Consider the following 14,325-nt stretch of genomic DNA (forward strand, 5'->3'; position numbering starts at 1 on the left):
AAAGATTCTTGGCACTTCCTAATTAGTTCCTGTTGCCAGTGCTTTGCTTGTTTTGCTGGGCTTGAACTTGAGAGAACCCGATAGCAACCCAACATACTCAACATTTTACAGCGTAGCCGTCACTGGACTGTGAGCTGAGCCGGGGTTTTGTGGGAGAATCCTTTAAAATGGTTCTCTCCCTCATCTGTTTCAATGCAGTATACATCATTCCTCCCCTCCTCTGTCTTCCCTGAACCCTGATGTCAGTCCCATTTTACAACAGTGGCCTTGTGCAATATTTGTCCTTTTGTGACTGAGATATTTCACTCAGCATAATGTCCTCCAGGGTCATCCTCTTTGCATAAAGAAGTTACCTGTGCTTTGTCCCAGGAGCTCCAGGATGTAGAAGGGAACCCAGGCTGCACGCAGACACACAGGGATGGGTTGCAATCATTGTCATTATTAGTCCTACAGAAGTTTTTCCTAGCATGCCTTCTTCACAAGGTGTCTTGGGAAGACAGAAATCCATGAGACAGGAGGGAGCTGTCCAGAGAAAATGATAGAAGCAGAGCAGCCCCCTCTTCAAGCTGAGGCATCAGGTGCCTGTCTATCTGAGTTGGTCCAGACGAGTTGCAGCCTCCTTGCTTTCTCCCCTCCTGCCCTTTTTCTGCTAGTGTTCACTTGACTAAGTCACAGGTTGGCACTGCCCCAAAGCACCATTGAGGAAAAATCAGACTTCTACTTTACTATAAAGATTGTAGCCCAGAAAGCCCGCAGAGCAGCTTATCTCTACCACACTGGCCCAGATCTATTGTTTATAGGGTTGTTATGCGTTGTCCTTGACCCATGACCCCTGACAACACTAACAACTACACCCTGTAATACTGGGGGTCACCATGAGTCAGAACTGGCTTATGCCATAGCATTAGGTTTTTTTGTTTGAGGTCTGCCTTGACCCCTGATGGCTTCATGATCTGCTTTTCTGTCTTTAGCCACAGGTGGTCTTTCCCTCTCATCAGCATCAAGGTTGTTGGGCTATTCCATTGCCAAGCCTGCCAACACCTCTGACATTAGCACCAATCATCTCTGGCTCAGAGAAAACTGTATGCAAATGTATGCCTGCAGATTCCTCCGGAGTTGACACATTCTGTTTTGAGTCTGGGGAAATCTGGACGGGAGAAAATGATTCTTTTAAATTTGAAAAATACTAAGTCATATCCCAAAGGTCTTCTCTGCAGAAGGAGCGCTGATCCTGGGAGCTAAAAGCAAAGCAAAGCATGATCCGTCCTGCACCTCCAAAGCATACAGGTGTGAAAATCTAATGCACACAGTTCTGCTCCATCACACAGAGCAGCCAGGAATCAGAATCTGTGGCAACTGGTTTAGTTTTCTCTGAGCTGACGAGTGCAGGAGCCTTGGACACTGAGATTGGAAAAGTGAGTCGGGTAGGGAGCCAGGGGCTGGGAGAACCAGGAGACCCTCTGATTGGAGGCGTTTAAAAAGTTATAAGTCATGCTCTAAGGAAGGAGAAGGAGGAGGACATTCCTCTGGGGGGTTAGATGGCACAACAGGAATCTGAGGCTCATCTCCAGGGCTCTGGGCAGCCACTGGAAGATTCTAGCATGTGGACCATTTAGCATCTCTTTGGCAGGAGCAGGTCAAGTGGATGCAGCTTGAAGGCTCCCGGATGTCCTAACAGGGGAGAGGTTTAAAAAATGTACGTGTAGGTAGATGGGCTGATTTCCAGGTTCTCAATTCTATTCCATTGATCTATGTGTCTTGTCATTGTACCAATACCATGCTGTCTTAACCACCATGGCAGTGTAGTACGATTTGAAATCAGAGAGTGAGGTGCCTCCTACCTTGTTTCTATTTTTAAGGTGTACTTTGCTTATTTGAGGCTTCTTTCCATTCCAATTGAAACTGGAGAATGCCTTTTCCATCTTGTTGAAGAATGGGATTGGTATTTGTATTTGAATTGCATTGAACGTGTAAATTGCCTTTGGTATATTCACACAATGGAATACTATGCTACACTGAAAAACAAGGAACTCATGAACTATTATTCAAAATGGGTGACCCCGGAGGACATTATGCTGAGTGAAATATTTCAGTCACAAAAGGACTAATACTGCATAGAGCCACTGTTGTAAAATGGGACTGGCATCAGGATTGAGGGGAGACTGAGAAAGAAGGGATAAATAATGTGTACTGCATTGAGATAGATGAGAGAGAGAACTGTTTAAAAGGGATGTGTGATTAGGTATTATTGTCATGACAGGAGTCCAGAGTGAAGGCTGCATACTGGAGTGGACTTGGGGGGTGGGATTGTAAAACAATGAAAGAATTCCTCTTTTGCTTTTCAAAGAAAAGAACGACCAGGAGGGGAAGGGTGGGTAGGGAGAAAAATGCAACAATGAATGAATGGAAATCCAAAGTCTCTGTAAATTTTCATTAAAATTAATATTAAAAGAGGGGGAAATGCACATATAAAACCAGACCAGCTGTCACTGTAACAACTCCAGCTCATGGCCACCCTGTGTGTGTCCATATAGCTGTGTCCCCCAGTACAGGATTTTCTCTTGACATTAGCCCCCTGTGACAGACTCCCACTGTGCCACCAACGCAGTTCCAGCTCTGAGAAGCCCTCCGTCACGCTATGACGGCTGCAGGAGCAGGCTCTCTCCTTCTAGTGAGGAGCAGCTGGAGGAAAGCAGCCTTAGAAAGCCCATGTCTGTGTAGAAACAGTGACTACTCACTGATGCCGTCAAACTGTGCTGTTGTCTGTGGACCATGCTCTTGGTGCCTAGGACAAGGTCTCGTTTCTCAGGGGTAGAGGGAAAGTGCCTTCCAGCTGCCTTTTCCCTCGTGAGCTCACCGATAACTTACCCAGAGTATTGGTTGACAAGCACTTGAAAAATCCAGTCCAAGTTCAGTTTAGCGAAAGTGAGGCTTTACTACATGATTTTGCAAAATCAGGTTCTCAAGCCCAGATGAAGAAGTGGGCTCTTGTACTTTTGACAGCCCACCAAGGGTTTTTATACCTCTCATTCACAAATCCCTCCCCCAATTCCTCATTAGGTGAGTACAGATTTAAATTCTATCCTCACCACAATGCCACCTGTCTTTACCTCTTCTTTTATGTTGTTGTTTTTGTTGTTGTTAGGTGCCATCTAGTCGAGTATGACTCATAGCAACCCTATGAACAGAAGATCTGAACCTAATCCTGTCCTATGCCAACCTTATGTTTCCTGACACACAAGAGCCCATTGCAACTGACTTCCAACCTGGGCTCTATAGCTGAACTACTATACCTATCTTCTTTGCTTAGTGCTTGTAGGGTTTTCAGAGAAGCCTTGTACTTAGGAAGTAGATGGCCCATTCTACTTCCCAATCTGTCTCAATCAGAGAGCTCCACCAAAACCCATCAATGATGGTAAACCCTTCTGGAGTTTGACACACTGGCGGCAAAGATTTCAATATGACAGCAACCCAAGTAATCGTAGTAGAGCAAACTGACAGACAAGTGCTGCATCACTTAGAACAAAAAAATATGGAATGGTTTACAAATTTGCATGGCTTTTATGACCACCCCCATATTCCATCTGTGCACACATTGCAGGGCTCCATGGTCTGACATGACAGCTAATAGTTTATGTTTCCTTTGAGTCACTCACTATCTCAGCCATTGCTGTCTTTCACCCTGAAGATGGACCTGTCTAAACTTTATTTCTTACATTGGCAGAGTATTGCATATACATGGGCTGTCAGAAAATGAACAAATCTGTATGAGACTTCATCTCTCATGCTTTGACCATGTTATCAGGAGGGGCAAGTCCCTGGAGAAGGAAATTGTACTTGGTAAAAGTTTAGGGTCAGCAACGGAGAGGAGGACCTCAACCTAATGGGTTGATACAGTGACTGTCACAATTGGCTTAGATATAGAAATTGTGAGGGTGGCACAGGATGGGACAGGCTTTCTTTCTGTTGTACATAGTATCACAATGTATCAAAACCAGTCAACAGATGCATCAAAACCAGTTAACCAGCATAACAATGCTTAACAACAATAGCAGCATATCCATTTATTTAGCTGTTCCCTCGTGAGCAAACTGAGCTGTTTTCCATTTTCTTTCTCTGTAACCAACATTATTACATTCTTTTAAAGTTTCTAACACATGATAATGGGAGTGTTTTCTCTCATTACTGTGATTTCTGTAGAAGCTTACAAAGCATATGGGATTTCCGTTTAATCATTCACGTCATTTTGTCTCGTAACATTGGTTACAATATTCACAATGGTCTCTGCAATTACCTGCTCTGCACCAGAGAGTTGGACAACGACTAAGGATGACAGAAGAAGAATCAATGCCTTCGACTTGTAGTGCTGGAGAAGAGTCTTGAATATACCATGGATTGCCAAGAAAACAAATAGGTCTGTCTTGGAGAGGATGAAACCAAGTTTCTCCTTGGAGGCTAGGATTTTAAAGCTCCGTCTCACATACTTTGGGCACATGGGCAAGAGGCACCAGTCCTTGGAGAAGGATATCATGCTTGGAAGGGTGGAGAAGAGTGTACAGGAGAGGAAGACCCCCAGATGAGATGGATTGATACAGTAACTAGGGCAATGGAGGTAGGCGTGTCAGAGTCCATGAGACTGGCTCAAGACACCGTAAGGTTCAGAGCAATGGTCAGTATGGGTCTAAGGCAACTCCAGGACTCTACTGCACACAATAACAACAACAGCAACAATAACAAACAATGCAATTGTGCTTTTCTAACATCCTCCCTGTTATTCTCATTTTCATATTCCAGTCCTTCCTGCCTTCAGGGCTTCTTCCTAGGACCAGTGCTGCTCCTTTGGCCTTTATATCGTTGATTATTCTAAGGAGGAGTGCCCCCCTGGTGGAATCGTTCACCTTATAGACTTGTCTAATTGTTTGGCTCAAAGTGGAGCAGCCATGACGGTGAATTTTATTCCAGGTTCAAAGAGTGACTAAGGGCCATAGTCTTGGAGATTCTGTCGCTCTCTGTCAGAACAGTAACCCTGGCCATTTTATGGGTTTTCATTTTGTTTCCTATCAATCCTCACTCTACCCAGAGTCTTCTGCTGCCCTTTCAGAGTGATGAGCAGTGGCCGCTGGGCACCATCTAGTTCTGCCGGTCTCTGAATTTGGACATTGAGGTTCACATGATCATCATCATTTGGCCTAATTGTTTCATTAGTGCCTTTCATCTCTCTTCTTCATTCTAGACAAAGAAAGACCACCAATAGCTGCCTCTCAGATGACTGATCACACACTTTTAAGACCCCAGTCACTGGTCACCAAAATAGAGAGCAGAACATGGTCTTTGTGGATTATGCTTTGCCAGTAGACCTTGATGTCCTCCAAGACTGTTGTCCTAAGGGACAGGCATGCTTTCTGACTACACTGTCAGCAGAAGTGACTGGCCACATGTGTCTACTGGAAACTTGAAAGGTGGCTAGTGCCATGAGGGACAAGATTTATTCGTTTAAATCCAAGCTTCACTGTTCTAGAACATAGACACCACTGCTGAGTCATAACATAACAACTTCACCCTGACTCAGTGATGCAAGTTGCTTGCATTCAGCATTTCTCTCTTTTTATTATCAGATCTCTTTTATTTGTACGAGGCTGTACTAGTTACTTAGTGAGGTAGGCCTTTTGCTCATTGAAGAAAAAGCTACTATGGAAACGTTTGACTTGTCGAGGCTTCATATTTTTCTAACAAATGGAGACAGATCACCTCTTTTTTTCAGTTTAAAAGTTTCTCATCATAGAGTGGTGATAAGTGGGGAATGAGGAAGGTGGTTAATAGTGAACAGAAACTTAAGAGAACACCCCCTAAGAGTTACATCTTACATTCATGATGATTCGTTTTTAAATGCTTAATTTGCAAAAGATAAAAGCTACCATTTCCTCATTTTTATTTGGGTTTGAAATTGACTTACTCAGGCTTCATGGGAGATATGCTTACGTCAAGAGCCATTATGGAGCCAGCATCCTCACACACAGTGTCCTTTCCAAGAATGCTGGTGTGTAGGGGCCGATGAGTCAGCCCCAGCTCACAGAGACCTAACGTGCAACGAAACACTGCCTGATTCTCTGCCGTCTGCACAGTCGTTACTGCTGTGAGTCCATGGTCACAACCACTGTGCCAATCATCTCGCTGAGGCTCCTGTTTTTCCTCTTACTCTCTACTTGACCAAGCATGATATCTTTCTAGACACTCCTGAGAACATGCCCACAGTATGTGAGACCAGGACCCCTGGTGAAGTATCGTGTGCAGGTTGGTCTGCTAGCTGAAAGGTTGGTAGTTGGAACCTACCAGCTGTTCCATGTTGTTGTTGGGTGCCATCAAGTCAAGTACAACTTGTAACAACCCCATAAACAACAGATCTGAACCCCGTCCTGTCCTGTGCCGTCCTCACCGTCTCTGACACACTCAGCCCACTGCTACAGTCACTGTGTCAGTCCACCTGATTGAGAGTCTTCCATTCTTTGGCCATCCCTCCACCGTCTCCAAGGAATAACTTCTCCAAGCATGATGTTCTTCTCCTGGCATGATGTCCTTCTCCAAGGAATAGCCTCTCCTAGCAACATGCCCAAACTTTGTAAAATGAAGCTTTCTAATCTTTGCCTACAAGGAGCACTCTAGCTACACCTTCTCCAAAACATATCTGTTTGTTCTTTTAGCAATCCACAGGATATTCAATACTATTCTCCAACACCACAACTCAAAGGCATCAGTTCTTCTGTCATCTGCATTTGTTATCCAGCTCACACAGCAGCATAGAAAGTGGTTGAAAAGACCATGGCCTGGATCAGACACACCTTCGTCATTCAAACGAACAACATTACTGCTCAATATTTTGGAGAGGTCCCTAATGGTGAACTTCTCCAGTGCAATACATCTCCTGACCTGGCTGCTGGTACCAAGAGTGTTGATTATGGAGCCAAGTAAAATGAAGTCATAGACAGTTTCCATCTTTTTTCCATCTATCATGATCTAGCCTATCAGTCCAGTAGTGAGAATTTTTGTTTACTTAACTCTAAGAAACAATTTCTATTGAAGGCTACAGTCTTTGATCTTGAAATTCTGTCACTTCTCAATAAAATTTATAGCAAAGGGTCACAATGGGTTAAACCCATCATGGTATGAATGGGGGATGGGAGAGCACAACAGGAATCTTACTCGGGTGGTTTTCATCCAGTTCAGTGATTTTCCATTTATTTCTACCTCTGCACAGGAAAGCCTAGACACATACTGTTTCCTGGTCTTCGCTGCCATCTGTATGGCAGGTGCTATCTACTTCTACTTTGTCCTGCCTGAAACGAAAAACAGAACCTATGCACAAATCAGCCAGGCCTTCCCTAAAAGGAACAAGGCGTACCCACCAGAGGAGAAAATGGGTGCAGTCATCTCTGACAATAAGACCAATAGAAGGCCCTACCCAGACGCCTCCTCCACGCTGGACAACTCCACCCAAACCACCATTGTATAGATGGATGAGCTCAGCACTTCAGAAAGGCAGGTTACCCCTTACGTTTGGAAAGTTCACACTGACAGGAGCAATGTAAACCTTACTTTATTGAGTATTTAAAAATAAATTTGTGAATCTGGCATCTCCACTCTTTGGGCTGTACCCCCAGCTGTGAATGCTCTACACCCTTGTGGAAGGTAGAATGTGCTGCCCTCTCTTTCAGAAGATTTAGTGTTCTTCTGTGTCGATCGATGGGTAGCCTTACTTCATGACTTCATCTTGGCCTTCCCACCAAAAGCGGGGAAATGGTATTTTAATGTTTTGTCAAAGGCAAACAATGTGACTTGAATGACTCAGTGGACTGGTCATCTTGGATCTACCATAAGTTTCCTTGAGCTGCCCTCAGACCAGCTCCAGAAGCCTCAATGGACCCTTAGCTTTCTCTTGATGACAGCTTCCACTGTTTGATGGAAAGATTCTTGGCACTTCCTAATTAGTTCCTGTTGCCAGTGCTTTGCTTGTTTTGCTGGGCTTGAACTTAAGAGAACCCGATAGCAACCCAACATCCTCCAGGCTCTGCCTTTCCCAGAATATGCCCCATGGAACTCAAGACTTCTAGCTGCAAACCTTATCTTCATCTCGGAGACTTTTATTTCTGTGTACTCACAAAGGCATGTTGTTGTGTTGATATCTACCATCGAGTCAGAACCAAAGCTGACCCACCAGCGGGTTTTCAGAGACAGTAATCACACAGGAGATTACCCAACCTTCTCCCATGGAGGAGCTGGTGGAATCGAACTGCATGCCTTTGGGATTGCAATGCAGCTTCTTGCCACTAGGCCACCAGAGCTCCCTTTACAGAGGCATAGCAAGGATCAATACATGGAAGACCTAGAGATCTAGATACAAGAAGTAACTTCCCAATGGCCAGAGTAAAGACTGCAAATCAAACTCTGTTGAATTGAAAATTAGTGTCGAGAATGCTTCTGGGGTTCACTCTGTGTTTGGAGGTAAGGAACACTGTGATAGACTGTCAACGTCCACCACGGGGGTAGAAATGAGCATCAGCGTGTGTTCTCCATGTCCAACAAACTTGAAAAGGTAAGATGTTGGTACCTTCGATGACGGTGAGTCTACACGGATTGGATGACACTCATCTTGACTCTTGGTCAAGAAACTCAGCATCCATTTTTAGACTAGACAATGCCAGGGTCTCTTCCAACCTTAGCATGCAACACTGTTTTAGTGGGAACAACCTGAAGCCTGAAATTGTAAAATATCCCTTATGTTTGAGATGATTTCTTCTGTGCATCTCCAGAGTAAAGCAAGTGCAAAGTGTCCATACATCAGTGAAAGTGTAGTTGAACCATCACCAGTGTGTTTGATGTTAGTATGTCACAGAAGAAGGAGTGGGGCCAGACAGGGAAAGCTCCGGCCCTAACAAAGCAACTACAGTCCTCCTTGATAAAATCTCTTCCATTTTCCCTGGTAATTCTTGACAAACACAGTCTAACTGAAACTTAAGCTCTGATTTTTCTTGCCATCTGGACAAGAATCAAGCTGGTCGTTCATCATCGACCCTCTCCTTTGGGTGACAGCCAATGCAATGCAATGTCTTCCAGTTTCTGTTTGACTGGACAATTGGGACAGTATTTGTCAATTTGGAAAGTGAAATATGGGCACCAAAAAGAGCCTGGGACCAAAAAAGTGCCCAATAAAGTGTAAAATGAAATTTCTGAGTTCTCATTTCATTTTTTTTGTTTTGGTGTGGTTTTATTTCTTTCTTATTCATTGTTACACATTTTATTCCCCCCTCCCTCCCTTCCCGAGCCCACCCCACAATGTACCACTTATTCCAGATGATTGTCATACGTATAATGCCTAATCATATATTCATTTCAGTTCTTCCCCTCATCTATTCTAATGCGACATTCATTATCTATTCAGTCTTTTCCCATTCTCTCCCCACCCCCACCCCTGTCTGTCCTATTTAATAACAACAGTGTTAAGGTAAACAACACAATCACAAAATGGGGACAAGCTATGAATAGGCACTTCACTAAGGAAGACATTCAGATAGAAAACAAATTCAAGAAGAAACATTCTGATGAGACATCATCTTACCCCAGCAACAATAGCAGAGTTCAGCAGGGCATCAAACAACAAATGCTGGCAAGATTGTGGAAAGATTGGAATGCTTATTCTCTGCTGGTGTTTGTTGTTGTGTACAACTCATAGCTGACCCTCCAGTGGGTTTTCAGAGGCAGTTAATCACATGGGAGGAGATTGTCCATCCTTCTTCCGCAGAGCAGCTTGTGGATTCGAACCACGTGCCTTTGGGATCTCAGAGCCATTTCTTTTACCACAAGGACCACCAGAGCTGCCAGCTCACTGCTGTTGGGATTGTAAAATGGTACAGCTACTATGGAAGGTGGTCTGGTGCTTTCTCACAAAGTTTTTGTTTCATTTTGACACTTGAGCATTCAGTCAATAAATGTGTTCTAAGTGCCTACCATGTAATAGGCAAGTTGGCAGGCACTGATGATTCCTCAAGGAGCAAGAAGTACCCTGCCCTTGGTCACTTCAGCCAATGTCTAGTAGAGCCAGCCAGTTGCCATCAAGCAGATTCTGATGACCTTGTCACCTAGGGACTCCATCTACCAGAGAAGCTAATGGCATTAAAGATTAACGGAATCAGTTATCAGTGCTGAAGCAGGGAGGACACAGTGATGTTCTTGTTCTTGTTGTTAGGTGCTACGAGTGGACTACATACTCATAGCAGCTCTACAAGCAACAGATCTGAACCTTGCCCTACGCTGCACCGTCCTCACAAGCTGTCACGTTCACAACCTTTGTTGCAATCCTTATGTCACGATATCTTTGAAGGTCTTCTCTTTTGCTGACCTTGCAACTTTGCTAGCCTTATGGCTTTTTCCGAGGACTAGCCCCTCTTGACAATATGCCCCAAACTGAAGAGACAAATATTCACTCTATTTGCCTCTAAGGAATACCCTGGTTGTACTTTCTCCAAGACAGAATTGTCAGTTCTTTCGACAATCCATGGTGTATCCAATATTTTTCACCAACACCATACTTCCGAAGCATCAATTCTTGTTGTTCAACCGTCCTTATTCATTGTGAAAATTTCAGATGCATTTGAAAATACCATGGCTTGGATCTGGTACACCTTAGTTTTTAAACTGACATGCTTGCTTTTAACATTTTAAAGATATTTTAACAACAGATTTCCCAACACAACACAGCTTTTGATTTCTCAACTGCTGCTACCGTGAGTGTTGATTGTGATTCCAAGTCAAAGAAAACCCTTGACAAGTTCAATCTGTTCTTCATTTGTCATGAGATTGCCTGTGAGTCATGGTGACTAATTTTGTATTAAAGATTGAGGAGTTTTGTGATATTGAGGTGGTAAGCCACACTGAAATCTTTTCTCTTCTTCCATAAGCGCTTCATGTTTCCATCACATGAACTGCAAGCAAGGCAGTGTCTACTGCATAACACAGGTTATTTGTGAGTCTTCCTCAAATCCTGATGCTGCATATTTCTTCATAGAATCCAACTTCTCTAATTGTTTGCTCAGCATAGAGATTGAAGAGGTATGAAGAAAACATACAACCCAAACATATATCTTTTCTGGAATTCATTAAGTCAAAGCTTTTTTTTTAAAATTGTCTTCACTTTCAATAGTAACGTAGGAACATGTAACTGGACCACATAACCTGAGATTCAATTTTCTGAGCATGGATCACCATTCCTCCTTCTGTAGCAGATTTTAGTTTATTTAATGCATTAGAGCAAGGCCCCAGGAATTGATGGTATACCAATTGACACATTTCAACAAGCAGACACTGCCCTGGACATACTCAAGTTGTACCAAGAAATCTGGAGGACAACCACTTGGCCACCTGACTGGAAGAGATCCACATTTGTTCCCTTTCCAAAGAAAGGTGACCCGACAAAGTGTGTAAATTATCGAACAATATCATTAATATCACATGCAAGCAAGATTCTGCTGAAAATGATCCAAAAACAACTGGAAAAACACATCAAGAGAAAACTGCCAGAAGTTCAGGCTGCGTTTAGAAGAGGCAGTGGTACTAGGGATATTGTAGCTAATGTTAGATGGATCTTGGCTGAAAGCAGGGAGTAACAGAGGAATATCTATCTGTGTTTTATTGACTATGCAAAGGCATTTGACTGTGTGGATCACAACAAACTGTGGCTGACTCTGAGAAGAATGGGATTCCCAGAACACTTGATTGTGTTTATGTGAAACCAATACTTGGACCAGAAGGCAGTCGTCCAAACAGAGCAAGGAAACACTGCTTGGTTCAAAATCAGGAAGGGTGTACACAAGGGATATGTCCTATCTCCATACCTTTTCAATCTACACGTGGAACAGATCAACTGGGAGGCTGGGCTCTATAAGGAAGAATATAGCAACAGGATTGAAGGAAGACTTACCAACAATCTGCATTATGCAGGTGTAACAACAGTGCTCGCTGAAACTGAGGAGGACCTAAAGCACTTGCTGCAGAGGGTCATGGACTCTAGTCTTCAATATGGATTGAAGTTCAATATCCAGAAAAAAGAGTTTTTCACCACTGCGTTGATGATAGACCATGAAGGGATCAAGATTGTTAACAGATTTAGTTTGCTTGGCTCCACAATCAACACTCTTGGTACCAGAAGCCAGGAAATCAAAAGACAAATTGCATTGGGTAGACCTGCTGTCAGGGACCTCTCTACAGTACTAAAGAGCAATAATGACAGTCTGAAGACTAAGATGCACCTGATTCAGGCCATAGTCTTTGCAATTACTTGCTATACATGAGAGATCTGGACAATAACTAGGGATGATAGAAAATCAATACCATTGAACTGTGGTGCTGGAGAAGAGTATTGAATATAACACAGATTTCCAGAAGAGCAAACAGGTTCAGCCTAGATAGGGTGAAGCCAGGCTGCTCCTTGGAGGTGAGGATTCGGAGGCTTTTGTCTAACATATTTTGGGCATGTTGCAAGGAATGACCAGTTCTCAGAGAAGGACATCGTCCTTGGTAGGGTGGTGGGACAGCACAAGAGAGGAAGACCCTTAATAAATGGATTCAGTGACTGGGGTAATAGGGATAGGTGTGTCAGAAAGAACAAGGTTGGTGCAGAATAGAGCAGAGTTCAGGGTCGCTATGAGCCTCAAGTGACTTGAAGGCACATAACAACAACAGCTAATGCATTTGGGACAACTATCTCAAAGTAATCTGCAGCTTTCCTGACAATTCCTTGCTCTCTCTCCTGCTAAGAACTGTAGCCCTTTGTTGACTTTTTAGAACCTTCTGTTACCATAACCACCATTTCCACCACTGGGTCCATTACCACCACCATAAGGACTGCCGGAAATTCTTCCACCAAAACTTCCCTATGTTATAGGTCCATCATCTGACTACTGTTGTCCACTATAATTTCCACAATCATTATCGTTTCCACCACCACCAAAGTTTCCTCCTTCATTGTAATCATCATGTCTTCCACCACCATATCCACCACCTTGGTTTCCATACCCTCGTCCACCACCACCATAACCCCCTCTGCTACTATAACCAGGGCCACTTCCATAATTACCACCATCACCTCCTTTGTGTCCACCTCTGCTGTCCCCACCTCAACCCCCACAGCCTCCTCTTCCACCAGAGTTTCCACCACAGCCCAAGTTCCCTCAGCCACCTCCAATGTTTCCTCCATGACCCATAAAGTTTCCAGATCCACCTCCACGACCTCTTTGTGACCCAACTCACTACATCTCCTGCTTAGAAAGGGCCTTTTCCACTTCACAGTTACGTCCATTAATACTGTGGTATTTCTGAACAATTTTATCAACTCTGTCATGGTGATCCAGTTACAAAAGCCAGTGCTCTCCTTTTCCTGCTCTGCCTGTCTGCCCTAACTTCTGTAGTTTCTGTTTTACCATATTTTTCAGTCTCTCAATTAGACTCTTCTGTATCTTCTTTAATGCTACCAACAAAAGTTTTCTTCACTGTTAGATGGGCTCCAAGCAGCACAGAATCCTCTCTCAAAACAGCTGTCTTCGGTTCCACTGCACACCCATCACCCCGGTGTGGCCACGCACACATTGCTGCATCCACCTCTTCAACACAAGAGTAAGTCACAAAACCAAAGCTCCTGGTACCTTTCATTTGAGGGTCTCTCCTCACCACATAATGTGTGAGTGGGCCCCATTTCTCTGAAACTCTGTAGTTTCAAAGCTTAGACCAATAAACAGTTTTCATAACTGTTCTGGTTCCTTTGGATCCTGACCCCAGCAACCACCGCCAGCCTCCTAATGATCTTGATATATTCTTAACAATAAATGTGATGTAATTCCTCCTCAATGGTTCCCTGTGACATATAGGCAATATCATTCCCTCTCAGTTCATTAATACATAAAATACCAATCATTATGTGTTCCCTTTCCTTTTTTAAGACTTCCAGTTTTCCTTGATAACAACCAAAATGTTTCAATAACTTAGTGAGTGCAGGAAGTACTCATATCTATGCCAATAAATTAGGAAGAGAGATACCTGGAAATTGACTAGAAGGGGTGTGTGTGTGTGTGTGTGTGTGTGTGTGTGTGTGTGTTCCAAATAAAGGTTAACCACCAATAGAATGAGAAAATTCTTTTTAAATGTCATTAATATAACACTCAAACAAAATTATGTTGAAGATAGTGGTTTCAGTAATAAACTAATATGGAGTTACCAGAAATCCAAGCTGAATTTAGAAGGAAAAATGTTGTTGTTGTTGATATGTGCCATCGAGATGCCTGC

At 43.4% G+C, this 14,325-nt stretch overlaps 1 protein-coding gene and 1 pseudogene across 1 annotated transcript in view; one reads left to right on the top strand and one right to left on the bottom strand.

The window, feature by feature from the left end:
- SLC2A9 (solute carrier family 2 (facilitated glucose transporter), member 9) overlaps positions 1 to 7,661 on the top strand; it is a 188,033-nt gene extending 180,372 nt beyond the window's left edge. Inside the window, 2 exon segments of the mRNA XM_006893636.1 lie at positions 7,253 to 7,537; positions 7,656 to 7,661. Coding sequence (XP_006893698.1) covers positions 7,253 to 7,537; positions 7,656 to 7,661 — 291 coding nt within the window.
- A 5,166-nt stretch (positions 7,662 to 12,827) lies between these two features.
- The window catches only part of LOC102865703, a 60,872-nt pseudogene continuing 59,374 nt past the window's right edge, over positions 12,828 to 14,325 (bottom strand).

This window comes from Elephantulus edwardii, unplaced genomic scaffold (genome assembly GCF_000299155.1).
Source record: "Elephantulus edwardii isolate Elephantulus edwardi_28Jun2011 unplaced genomic scaffold, EleEdw1.0 scaffold00129, whole genome shotgun sequence".
Taxonomy (NCBI): Eukaryota; Metazoa; Chordata; class Mammalia; order Macroscelidea; family Macroscelididae; genus Elephantulus; species Elephantulus edwardii.